Here is an 11,947-nt window from a genome sequence, read left to right on the forward strand (position 1 = left end):
AATAGAAGTAGGACCCGATCTGGTCCTTAGGTTGGAAATGGTAGGTAAAGTTCTGTCCTGCTGGGATGAGGCATGAAGTCCCAGCCACACCATCTTGCCAGCTGTTCTTCCTGTGCTGAATCCCGCTCCTGCATCCACAATCCATCATAAATACTCGTTAAAATGCGTCAAACAAAATGTAGACATATTAAAAGAATGTTGAAGTCTCTGCATCTAGAGTCCGGCCTATAAATACCTGTAACAACAAACCTTTTAATAGATTATCAGAAGATAGATAAAGAATGTGGTCAAGACGAAAGGCTCGTCGAGGTTGTTGAAGACATTGATGACAACGTTGTTGTTAGAGGTTGAGTTAAGGTTAGGACTAGGGAATTGACCGTTGATGAGAATCACCTTTTGAGGAACACCGAGAGGTAAGGTAGTTCTGTATGTCACGTTCCATGTATAGAAGAAGTAAGGATCGCTAGCTTTCACAATCGCCACCGTAGAGACGAGGCAGACCAACACCGTCAATAACCTCCCCTCCATTTTTTCTCTTTTTTTTAGAGGAAAAAGAGAATAATTTTGGTTTATGTGTTACGTATAATTAACCCTTTCCTATCCAAAAAAAAAAGAAAAAAAATCAAAGCAAAACTCTGTTTTTTTGGTTTATTCTCAGTTTTACTCTTGCTGAATCAATCATCCGTAACGTCCGAGGAGTGGGGAAGAGGACGTGATAAGGTGAAACTGTTTCTATTTCAATTTTGATTTTTCAAGAAATACAGTTTTTTCTTATAAATTCCTGAAAAATTCTACCACAAAAGATATGCTTTTGAGGGGGAGCATTTTCAACTAAAAAAACAAAACAAAATCTCTTAGAATAAATTTACATAAATCCAAGTTGAATAACATAGGATTTTAAAAGATTCTTAAAAATCATCAATTGAATAACAAGTGATTTTAAGAGTACTCTAAAATCTTTTAAAATACCAAGTTCAATACCCCCTCTAAAACTTATTAAAATCTAAATCCACACACTGTTTTGAATAATAATAGATTTTAAAGTAGATTTTTAAATCATCAGTTCAATAACAGTGGATTGTAATGGACTTTTTAAAATCCATAATGAATAACATAGGATTTGTAAATTTTAACTAATCACTTAAAATGTCAAGTTGAATACACTCTCTTTTGTCGGATGGATTCTCCGGTGAACTATATAATTTTATACAGTAATCCAAAATTTTAAACTAATCATAACGATTAGTCGATTACATAAAAAAAAAAGTCACACTAGTCGAAAAAATCATGTCAGTAGATGGGCCTAGTTTGTTTATCTTATTGGGCTCTACAAAAGGATTCATTACATCTCAAAATGATTTAAGATCCTAATATTTTAATATTTTATTAAATCGTCAAATTAAAATAATTATTATATTCAAATACACACATCACACAACAGACTGGCAGAGTATTATAATCTAATTAGTTATCATTATGACTTATGAGCCATCGTAATTGTCTAATAGACTTGAGAGAGTAGACTAAATAATGTCATGAAAGAGTTTAAGACGTTACATGCAATACCAACGACTTTTTCTCTCGCCACGCGCATGACGGAGCGTGCTTTTCACTCTCTAAAAGTTTCATTTTGTCTCTCGCAAACGAAATCTGAAACCGCCACACACAACAGTCGCCAAAACCAAAACAAATGTCTCTCTCCCTTCCCTCTTCTTCCGCCGCCGCCGCTGCTACTGCGGCAGCGTCGACATCGGGATCATCGTCTTCTACGGCGACAGTTTCTTCACCCTCCACGACAACGTCCTGGTTCTCCGGAATCGTTCGTGGCCGTGGTGACAAATCCGGCACCGCGAAGCTATCAAAAAGCTCTTCCATGGCTGGAGGTGGAAGCGGAAGCGGAAGCGGAGATTACGGTGGACCAATCAAAGGGAAGAATCAATTTCGTGGAGTTTTGTTCAAATACGGTCCCAAATCTATTCAGGTTCTCTTCCTTCTCCAATTTCGATTTGTTTAGATTTTGGGTTTGCTTTTGAGTTACATCAAACCAAAAGGAGAAACCTTTTTGGCTCCTTTTATTGGGTTGCTTAAGGTTAACGTTTCCAAGCCCATGTGAGAGACTCTGAATTCATGTTTTGCATCAATTGAGTTGACTAGTTTATATAGCAGCAGTGATCATCCAAGTTAACCTTTCTGAATTCTTCTAGGTTAGATTCTGGAGGTAACAACAGCTTTGCTTGTCTGTTTCATGTGTATCTCTAGGTGGCTTTTAAGACCGGGGAGTATAAACAACAAGTGGTATTTATCGGTGGATTAACCGATGGACTTTTAGCTACTGAGTATGTGGCTTCTCCCTTTTGATCTTAATCTTTATCTTTTGGCATGAATTTGCCTATGAAAATTTCATGTATATTAATTGATTAGAACTTTCATAAAAATTGGCCGTTTCAGTTACTTGGAACCTCTTGCAATTGCTTTGGATAAAGAGAAATGGTCACTTGTTCAACTACTGATGTCGTCTTCGTATTCTGGATTTGGCACTTCCAGCTTGAAACAAGTAATGATTTACTTGATTTGGATTTCTTCTTGCCTTGTTATATTGTTAGTCTCTAGCGAAAAGCTAAGAATTTCTCCATTCAGCAATTTACTTAACAATTTATTCTTGTTCCTTTTGATGAAGGATGCTCAAGAGATAGACCAGCTAATAAACTATCTCATCAACAAAGAGAACTCTGAGGGTGTTGTTCTGCTTGGTCATAGCACTGGCTGCCAGGTGATTGGTTATGCTCCCAAACAGTTTTCCTCATGGTTCTGTAAGAAAGTTATGACATAAACTCTTTCGTCTCACACTTTGAAACAGGATATTGTTTATTATATGGGAACAAATGCTGCATGCTCCCGAGCTGTCCGAGCTGCAATTTTGCAGGTGCTAATTCTAGATTCTGACTTATACATTTTGTTATTCTCTTAAAGCTACTCATTCTCTTATGTGAAAGGCCTTGAAGTTGGGTCTTGTGTTGTGTGCTGTATCGTATGTTTCGACTTTAGCTCATACTGGTTATTGCAATAATTATGTAGGCACCGGTCAGTGATAGAGAGTACAAAGCAACGCTTCCTGAAACACCAACTATGATAGACTTGGCTGCAAACATGATAGAACAAGGTAAAGGAGAGGAGCTAATGCCTAGAGAAGCTGATCCTTGTGCTCCAATCTCTGCGTATAGGTAAATCTCTAGACGTCTTTGTACCATAGTCGCAGCCTTTAAAATGGAAGTACTGTGTGTTTAAACATGTCTAGATACAAAAAAAAAATTATATTTTGCTTGCGTCCTGCAGATATCACTCCCTCTGCGCTTACATGGGGGATGACGATATGTTTAGTTCTGACCTTAGTGATGATCAGTTGAAAACTAGACTTGGGCATATGGCTAACACACCTTGTCAGGTAAAACAAAAGGAACCATCTCAAGCATTTCCAGTCCCGATGAACATAATTTTTTCTTGTGGTGGCTAATTGGGCACTGATTAGCTTCTTCTATCATCTATGTCCTGGTTCTTCTATACAGGTGATTTTCTCCATGGGTGATGAGTATGTACCGGAATATGTCGACAAAAAGGCATTGGTTAATAGGTGAGGCCATTAGACTAAAGTAACAATAAGAATATAGGTATAGATGGAGAACTATAGATGCAAACTTTGGATCAAAATGATATACGAATGATTGCACATGAACAAACCCAATGATAGAGAAATGAATGATTAGATCTCTGTGTGATTACAGATTAAGTAAAGCAATGGGTGGAGCAGAGAAAGTGGAGATAGAGCATGGGAATCATTCTCTCTCCAATAGAGTTCATGAAGCTGTTCAAGCCATTATGGGTTTTGTCAAAAGGGAAGGACCCAGTGGTTGGGATGATCCGTGGAGCTAAATCTGCTTTTTCCATATAGAGTATGTGGATGAAAACTCAAATTCAAATCTGAATCTCATGAATTAATTCACTTCTTGCCTGATTCATAATCATTACCCCTTGAAAAGTAAATTTTTGTTTTCCTTGTGTTATAGAACCATCAATTTCTTTTGTTGCTTTGTTTTGTCGTTAACCAAAAAAATTGTTTTCTTGTTATATAATCTTCAATATGCCTTGTCTTGCTGAGTCCATAAGTTCAGTTTGAACAGAGATGCTTCATAAACATGAAAAATCTGAATCGGTAAGCAACCAAAGGTAGAAGGTAAAATGATAGAACATCTCCCAAGAAACTATCACCAAACTTCACCAACAATAATAGACGTTGAGTTGTGTCAAGTCAAGTCAAAGGCTAGGTTAATAATAGAAATTTCCATTATTGTAGAGATAACTGTTTTCACCTAAAACAATCAACATCATACTTATACCAATATCTTCCTAACTAAAAGATAGATTTTTTTGTTTACCAAAAATTGTTGACTTTTCAGTTAACCAAAAGGATTAAGATGGATCATTATTAGCAGCCAAACAAAACTGAACTGTGAATTATAAAGTTATAATCTCACACCTAACCATTCTCTTTTATCTCAATATCTGTTTTCTTTTTTTGTCATCAGTTATGAAATATATTATCCCGGCAAAAGATATTTTTTTAAGCGGCGGTGCGACAATGAGAAAACAAAAAGACACGTGACGCCAACATTGTCTCTAAAATCCCACCGTACACTACACGACCGATTCATGTTTAACCAGACGTCACGCCGACGCGACTTCTAAACACACGCTTCCTTGGTTGACGGCGCGATCACACCGGTTCGGAGCTAATGGTAGTTTCCGCTTATTCACGAGGGTATAATCGTCTGTGACTATAATTGTCATATCCTTACTCTTCCGCACTCCACAGATTTCTCTCCTGCCGACCAATCTCTAAAATTCTTACCAACTCTGTAATTACGCTTTTTCCTTTCTCGAGTTATTCAAAATTGAGAACAACATTAAAAATCGGAAAAAAATACTCAGCTACCCAAAGTATTGTTCGATATATAGTCACATATCCCAACTTTAAAAATGTATTGCCAACTACACGAAATATATGTATTGCATAGTCACATATACCAACTATATGATGACATGTAGTCAACATCGCAACTTTTTTATTTTGGTACACCGTTCATCAGAATTCGGTGTTGATCAGTATTGACCGATGTTGATTAATAAAAATATGCAATTTTTTTTGTTTTTAATATTAGAAACCAAAAAAATAATGTTTACATCTTTAATGTATTCATTCTTATAATTAGTAATTTTAATTTTGAATCTAAACTAATAGTTAAATAAAAATTATTAATAATTATTTTAAATTCATATATATATATGAATATTTTCTACAGTCAAATATATTGTTTTGCAAACTCAATTTTTTGGATCTTCTATATATTAAAAATAAATATTGTGTGTTTTTGTTGTTTACAATCAAATAGATTTCTTTTATTAAATAACAAAAACATTGTATTTAAATAAATCAAATAGTAAGTTGATGTTTTTAATTACAATAGAAAAAGAAACTAACTATTATAAGACTGGATGAATTAACAGATATATGATATATTTTTATATTGCAAAAATTAATAAAATTGAAATGAAAAATCATTAATAATTTTTTCAGATATTAAATTTTTTCTTTTTACCATGAGTATATAACATTTTTCAATAATTCTAATAATTTTGATATGTATTGGGTTTGGTTCTAAGTATTTTTGTTGTAGATATATTTTTGTGGTTGAGAATATTAAATAATATTAATTTTATATTTAGATAAATTAAGTAAGAAGTTGATGTTTTTAAATTAATAAAGTTAAAATAAATAGTTTTCTTATTTGATTTATTATAACAAGATTATCTGGTTTGAATTTAAGTTTTAATATCTTATGAATGATTTTTATTTCAATTTTAGTTAAGTTTTGAAATTGAAAAAGATAACTATTATAAGACTAAATTAATGGAATTATATAAAATATATCTTTATTTTGGATCCATATATGTTTTACATTATAAAACACTATAAATGATTCCTAAATAATTCAACTAAATCTTTTTTTTCGTTTCTAATATTAAAAACAAAAAAAAATGCATATTTTTATTAGTCAATATCGGTCAACGCCGTTCAATACTGGTCAACATCAGATTTTAATGAACGGTGTACCGAAATAAAATGTTGTAATGTTGAGTACATATCATCATAATTGATATATGTCATCATGCAATACATATATTTAGTGTAGTTGGCAATACATTTTTTAAGTTGGGATGTGGCCATCTACTAAACAATACTTCCTGTAGCTGAGTATGTTTTTTCCTTAAAAATCACCTTGGAACTCGCCGTGTCGTCAAATTTGATTTCTTTCCTATTGTCGTCAAGAGTTCTTCAGATGCCAGAGAAAGTAGTGATTCCGTATCCATCACTGAGTTATCATCTTCATCAATGGAGATTAAGCGCTCTAACATCACTCGTCTTCTTCCTAATGGTTATCGTATGGACCATTGACGGTTGTACACTCAAAACCTTCATCGAAAAATCATGGAGACTCAACTCTCTGGATCTGTAATATAGTATGTAATATTATGTAATATTTTGAAAGCATACAAATAAATAGTTATATTTTAGTATGGAGTTACTGTTCTATGCATATTAACAACTGTTTTATTGGTTTAAAGTTGATCTGAAGTTAATACGGAATTGGTATAGAGTATATATCGAACAATTGTGTGAATGGTAGAAAAATAACAGACTGATTCGATTTTAGTTTGATCCAGAGCATACTGACCAACCATTCAAGCCTCGATATGATTGTATCAACTATAAAATCATATTTGCAACAATCACATTTATCATTTCGTAAGCCGGATCTTAGCGAAAAGAGAAGTTTAAGTTTTGCCTCCAACAATCAAACCGTCTGATATTTTTGCTTCTTTGGCTTAAGGAGAAAGAAAAGCATTTTCTTGACAATGAAAAGTCGTAGTATCTTACTAACTTGGCGGTCTTAGAATTACTCCAAATTCCCCTTATCAAATTAATATCTGCTTCGGTGGCATTGGCTACTATACACATTTAATGGAGAAAAATCATGCGGCGGCTCACTTCTCCTCCTTCTCTGGATCTGGATCCGACCCGGGTGAAGAAGCTTTCTTGGATCTCTGTCGAGCAAGAGCAGAACTTTACGGCGAATGTTTTAAGAAACTGGTTAGCTCCTCCTGGAGGAGAGAAGTGCAGAGAAGCAAAGACCGTTGAGATTTCAGTTCCGGGAATCGACGGGAAGGGTTCAGTAGAGTTAACGGCTGGTAAGATTCACGAATTCAAGTTTCAATCTTTAGACGATTCTGGGAAACGAGTTTGTATCGGTGGAGATTACTTCGAGACTGATCTCTCCGGCGAAAATTGGAAATCTAGACCGCCGGTTAAAGACTTAGGAAACGGAACTTACTCTTTGTTTCTTCAGGTTCATCCTGATTTCGCCGGAGTTTACAATCTCACTGTTGTTTTGCTCTTTCGTCGCTTCCATGGTCTTAAACATAGCCCTTCGCGTTTCGCTTTCGACAGACAGCTACGTAGTTTCAGATTACGGTTTGTCAAGAAACCCGACGTTGTTTTTCCGGAGCTTCGTAGATGTGTTCGGTCTGATTTCGACAGAGACGTTTGGTCTGGTCGGTGGGTTAGGCTTGGTAAGAACAAGGAATGCGAAATCAGCAACGACGGACGTTACCGTTGCTTACCGGATGGTTTCCCTTGCCGTGAACCATGGTGCTATGGAGCTTTAGCTGAGTTAGAGAGCAATGGTTGGGTTTACTCTAGCCATTGTTCGTTTAAGCTCTTCTCAGATGATTCGGCTTGGGACTGTTTGAAGAACAAATGGATCTTCTTTTGGGGTGACTCGAACCATGTTGATTCGATTAGGAACTTGTTGAACTTTGTATTGGGTCATCCGGAGATTGGTGTTGTGCCGAGGAGGTTTGATTTGAAGTTCTCGAATCCAAAGAACTCGTCAGAAACAGTTAGGATCACGAGTGTTTTTAATGGACATTGGAACGAGACTCAAAACTATCAAGGTCTTGATTCACTTAAAGATGAGGCCTTTAGAGAGTTGCTTAAAAGCTATTTCGTCGAAGAGACAGGTGTACCGGACGTGATGATCGTTAACTCGGGTCTACACGACGGTGTTCATTGGTCTAACCTTAGAGCGTTCACAAAAGGAACTAAAACCGCGGCTGCGTTCTGGAGAAACGTTTTTGACTCGGTGATAGCTCGAGGATTCCGCCCGCCGGAAGTGGTTTTTAGGAACACTATTGCGACGGGCGGTTACGCGAGGACGCTAGCGTTTAACCCGAGCAAGATGGAAGTGTACAATGGTGTGTTTTTGGAGAAAATGAAGGAACTAGGTTTGGTCTCGGGTGTGATTGATAACTTCGATATGACGTATCCTTGGCATTTTGATAACCGGTGTAACGACGGGGTTCACTACGGGAAAGCTCCGGCCAAGATGCGGTGGAGAGACGGCGAGATTGGGCATCAGTACTTTGTGGATCTCATGCTTGTTCATGTCTTGTTAAATGCAGTTTGTGTAAGATAAAAGAGCAGAGTAGAGACTAGAGAAAGCTCAGGTTTTAGGGACTTGGGAGAGATTCTTTTATTTGTCTTGTGTAGAGACTTTGTTGATTACTTGATTTACTGTATGATGTTGTTAGCTATATAAGATTTGGTAATTTTAGTCACAGCTGAAAATTCAGTAATCATCCGATTACACCCGTGTTTTTATTTGGTCAAAAATAGTTACATTGCTGTTTTTTTTTTTTTCTGTTCTTTTGAAAAGAATTCGTCATTGGAATAAAAATTTCTAAATCACATCTTTTTTAATGTGTATATTTATCATATTTTATACAAATACTATAAATAAATGATTGACCATCTTTTGTAATTAATGAAGGAGTCATTTTGAATAATTAAAATGAAATATGCATCTCGTGGCATCGTGTCACTTAAATACTTAATGTCATTGTTTTTTTTTCATTGTTTTATCTTTTGGTCAAAGATCTTCTTTTCTAATGTAATTTAACTTAATTTATATAATATACAATCATAAAACGAGCAAACCAAACGGCATATACGCGGTCACTAATTTATTATACATATGGCATAATACCTTTTTGTGAATTAACAAAAAAAAATTGGTTATCTAAATTAGAGAAGGGAGTAAAAATTTGATTCTATTTAATTTTAAATATAAATTTGTTTAGATATTAAAAAGATAGTAGTAGTATAATTGAAATCGAATTAAAGAGTCGGTACGGGCCACGCGGTTTAATGTAACCAGTCACACAGTTCTGATAATTGCCATCTCTCTCACGCTAAACATGGAACTCTCCTCCAAACCAAATCAGCAACAATTGAATTGAATCCAAATCCCATCATCCCTATCACGAAACCTCCCCTCCCAATTAAAATCCTCAAAGTCTTGCCCTTTTCCGTTTCTGAGATTAGATCATCTCCAAGCCAAGCCAAGCCAAGCACACACACACACACACAAAGGAGGAGGATTTCTGAAATATTCTTTGCTTTTTGTCGTAATTCTCTCAATAATAGCTGGCTGCTTGTCAAATAGATTCAATCCCGGGAACGCCGTGTAAGAGTCGCCGGAGGCGTCGTATGGCGTTAACGTGGGGATCTGGTCTTCGGATTTCGGTTCTCCTTATCCTTATAGCTGCAATTGTCTTAGCTTGCTATTTTCTCCCCGTTGAGAAGGTCCGTAATTAGCTAAATTAGGGTTTTTAATGAAATGGGTTTTTGTTTTTGTTGGATCATCTCTGAAATATTCTCACAATTCATCTCATTTGAGGTTTCGTAGCAATGAAAAGGATTGAGCTTTTTTTTATTTATTTTTACCCCTTGCATATGATTTGTGGGCATGAGATGTGTTTATGTGTGGCTGAATTGGTTAGCAGAAGCAAATGTGGTAGTAAAGCTAATAGATTTGTCTCTGGATGCATCTTTCCTTTTTGAACTCGTCTCATTTTGGAGTATTATTGATTTTTCGTCATCATCAGCTAGTTTATGGTCCGAAACTTACTATTTCTTTGTATTTTTTTCTCAGCTTTTGAAGGATTTTTTGTTATGGGTTGAACAAGATCTAGGGCCTTGGGGACCTTTTGTCCTGTAAGTGACTCTTTTTCTTCTTCTTGTTTCTTGGTATTTGATGTTTATTAGATTCTTGCGTGTATTGTAGCAGTGAGCTACAGCAGCAGTAATCTGTTTCATTAGTAATGTTTATCCATGGATTTAACAAGTCTATGCACATACAACTTCTAGAAATTTAGGAACATAAGAGTTAGGATGCCTTTTTCCGCAAGTTGTTTACCTTTGTACTGAACTTTTCTTTCTCTGGTAATGTTTGCAGAGCTGTTGCATACATTCCTCTAACAGTTTTGGCTGTTCCTGCCTCGGTTCTCACGGTATGTACATCAGATTCTTCTTCTTTTTTGTGTAATATAACTATTATCCAGGAGAGGGTTTATTCACTTCGAGAGTCTCAGATTTATCTACAAATTTGAGAAATCTTATTTGGTTGAAGTTTGTGATATTCAGATCGGTGGTGGCTACCTTTTTGGGCTGCCAATTGGTTTTGTGGCAGATTCAGTCGGTGCTACACTTGGCTCAGGAGCAGCATTTCTTCTAGGCCGTACAGTAAGTGTCTCAAAGTTCTTATGTAGTTAGAAGATATGCAGACAGACGCTATCCTTATTGTTTGGAGCTTACATGGTAAATGCTCTTATGCAGATTGGAAAACCTTTTGTAGTTGCAAAATTGAAGGATTATCCTCAGTTTCAATCAGTGGCGCTCGCGATTCAGAAATCTGGTTTCAAGGTTTGCACTTTAAACCTACCAAGTTTGAATCCTTTCTTTTTTTGTGTGTGTTCTGACACTCTGTGTTTTACTTATGAATATGCAAAAATTGAATGTAGATATGCTTGCTGCTCCGGCTTGCTCCGCTTCTCCCCTTCAGCATGTTGAACTACCTCTTATCTGTAACTCCAATTCGGCTAGGTCCATACTTGCTTTCTTCTTGGTTAGGGATGATGGTAATCTAATCTACTTCACCTCTCTGTAAAATGTTTAAATCGTAAGATCAAAAGAATACATCTTGACACATTATTAATTCGCAGCCAATAACGCTTGCCCTAGTGTATGTTGGAACAACTCTAAAAGACCTTTCTGATGTGACTCACAAGTGGAGGGAGTTCTCGCTAAGTCGCTGGGTAATGTTTTGGCACAAAGTTAACAAGTGCATTCTCAGCTTCTTGTTTCAATCTCTTTTCTGATCTGTGCTCTGCATTTTGCAGGCGATCTTGATTTCAAGCCTTGTAATATCCGGTTAGTTGGACAATTCCTAGAATTCAGCTTCACCACAATAGAATCTTTATCAACCTGCTAAATGCACAGAACCACTAATTATTGTTTCTTCTTTTTATCTGTTCTGTTTATTTGCAGTGATATTAATGGTCTGTGTTACAAAAGTGGCTAAGTACGCTTTAAGAAAAGCTTTAGCAGAGCACGGAGGAGACATGAACGGAGCGGTTGCAGCCTCACCGGAGCTGGCCGTTACTGACGATGCTCCTACGGATCTAAACGAGCCTCTCTTAATAAAGATAGATGCTCAACAACCTCAGGAACAAGAGACAACCATAGTCCTTAAATAAAAACGCTACTGAATACTTTGTATAATAATCTTTTTTATCTTCAACTTACAAAGCATAGTTTTTCTTGGTTTGTAAAATAACATAGATTAAAAATTATTTTCAAAAAGTTTTTTTTTTCTTCTTCTGAGATGTAATTATTTAGTTCACAGGGTGTTTAAGTATTAAATGAATAAAAAATAAATTAAACGGGTTTCGCGATGTAGTGTTCTTTGTTTTTTTGTATGTATTGAGTTTTCTA

The 11,947-nt window shown here is 35.8% G+C and overlaps 2 protein-coding genes and 1 pseudogene across 2 annotated transcripts; all 3 read left to right on the forward strand.

Annotated features, from left to right (window-relative positions):
* Positions 1 to 1,447: 1,447 nt before the first annotated feature.
* LOC104735966 (UPF0613 protein PB24D3.06c) lies at positions 1,448 to 4,147 on the forward strand. Its single transcript, XM_010455868.3, has 9 exons — positions 1,448 to 1,981; positions 2,260 to 2,336; positions 2,449 to 2,554; positions 2,678 to 2,770; positions 2,858 to 2,923; positions 3,076 to 3,221; positions 3,334 to 3,442; positions 3,564 to 3,628; positions 3,780 to 4,147. The coding sequence occupies exons 1-9, from the start codon at positions 1,691 to 1,693 to the stop codon at positions 3,925 to 3,927; spliced, it is 1,101 nt and encodes a 366-aa protein (XP_010454170.2). The 5' UTR covers positions 1,448 to 1,690; the 3' UTR covers positions 3,928 to 4,147.
* Positions 4,148 to 6,304: 2,157 nt separating this feature from the next.
* On the forward strand, positions 6,305 to 8,732 carry LOC104735967 (uncharacterized; annotated as a pseudogene).
* Positions 8,733 to 9,286: 554 nt separating this feature from the next.
* Positions 9,287 to 11,907, forward strand: LOC104735968 (uncharacterized). Its single transcript, XM_010455869.2, has 9 exons — positions 9,287 to 9,757; positions 10,107 to 10,168; positions 10,410 to 10,464; positions 10,598 to 10,696; positions 10,790 to 10,876; positions 10,975 to 11,091; positions 11,176 to 11,268; positions 11,353 to 11,383; positions 11,501 to 11,907. Exons 1-9 carry the CDS (start codon positions 9,662 to 9,664, stop codon positions 11,707 to 11,709), a joined length of 849 nt encoding a protein of 282 aa, XP_010454171.1. The 5' UTR covers positions 9,287 to 9,661; the 3' UTR covers positions 11,710 to 11,907.
* The last annotated feature ends 40 nt before the right edge of the window (positions 11,908 to 11,947 follow it).

Source organism: Camelina sativa, chromosome 13, assembly GCF_030686135.1.
Source record: "Camelina sativa cultivar CO46 ecotype springtype chromosome 13, ASM3068613v1".
In the NCBI taxonomy this organism is placed as follows: domain Eukaryota; kingdom Viridiplantae; phylum Streptophyta; class Magnoliopsida; order Brassicales; family Brassicaceae; genus Camelina; species Camelina sativa.

Bases quoted from the DNA above. Each gene is read 5' to 3' on its own strand.
- LOC104735966 (XM_010455868.3), top strand. From the start codon at position 1,691: ATGTCTCTCTCCCTTCCCTCTTCTTCCGCCGCCGCCGCTGCTACTGCG. The intron at 1,982-2,259 runs GTTCTCTTCCTT...GTGTATCTCTAG, and splicing joins ACGGTCCCAAATCTATTCAG to GTGGCTTTTAAGACCGGGGA. The intron at 2,924-3,075 runs GTGCTAATTCTA...ATAATTATGTAG, and splicing joins TCCGAGCTGCAATTTTGCAG to GCACCGGTCAGTGATAGAGA.
- LOC104735968 (XM_010455869.2), top strand. From the start codon at position 9,662: ATGGCGTTAACGTGGGGATCTGGTCTTCGGATTTCGGTTCTCCTTATC. The intron at 10,169-10,409 runs GTAAGTGACTCT...TAATGTTTGCAG, and splicing joins CCTTGGGGACCTTTTGTCCT to AGCTGTTGCATACATTCCTC. The intron at 11,384-11,500 runs GTTAGTTGGACA...GTTTATTTGCAG, and splicing joins TTCAAGCCTTGTAATATCCG to TGATATTAATGGTCTGTGTT.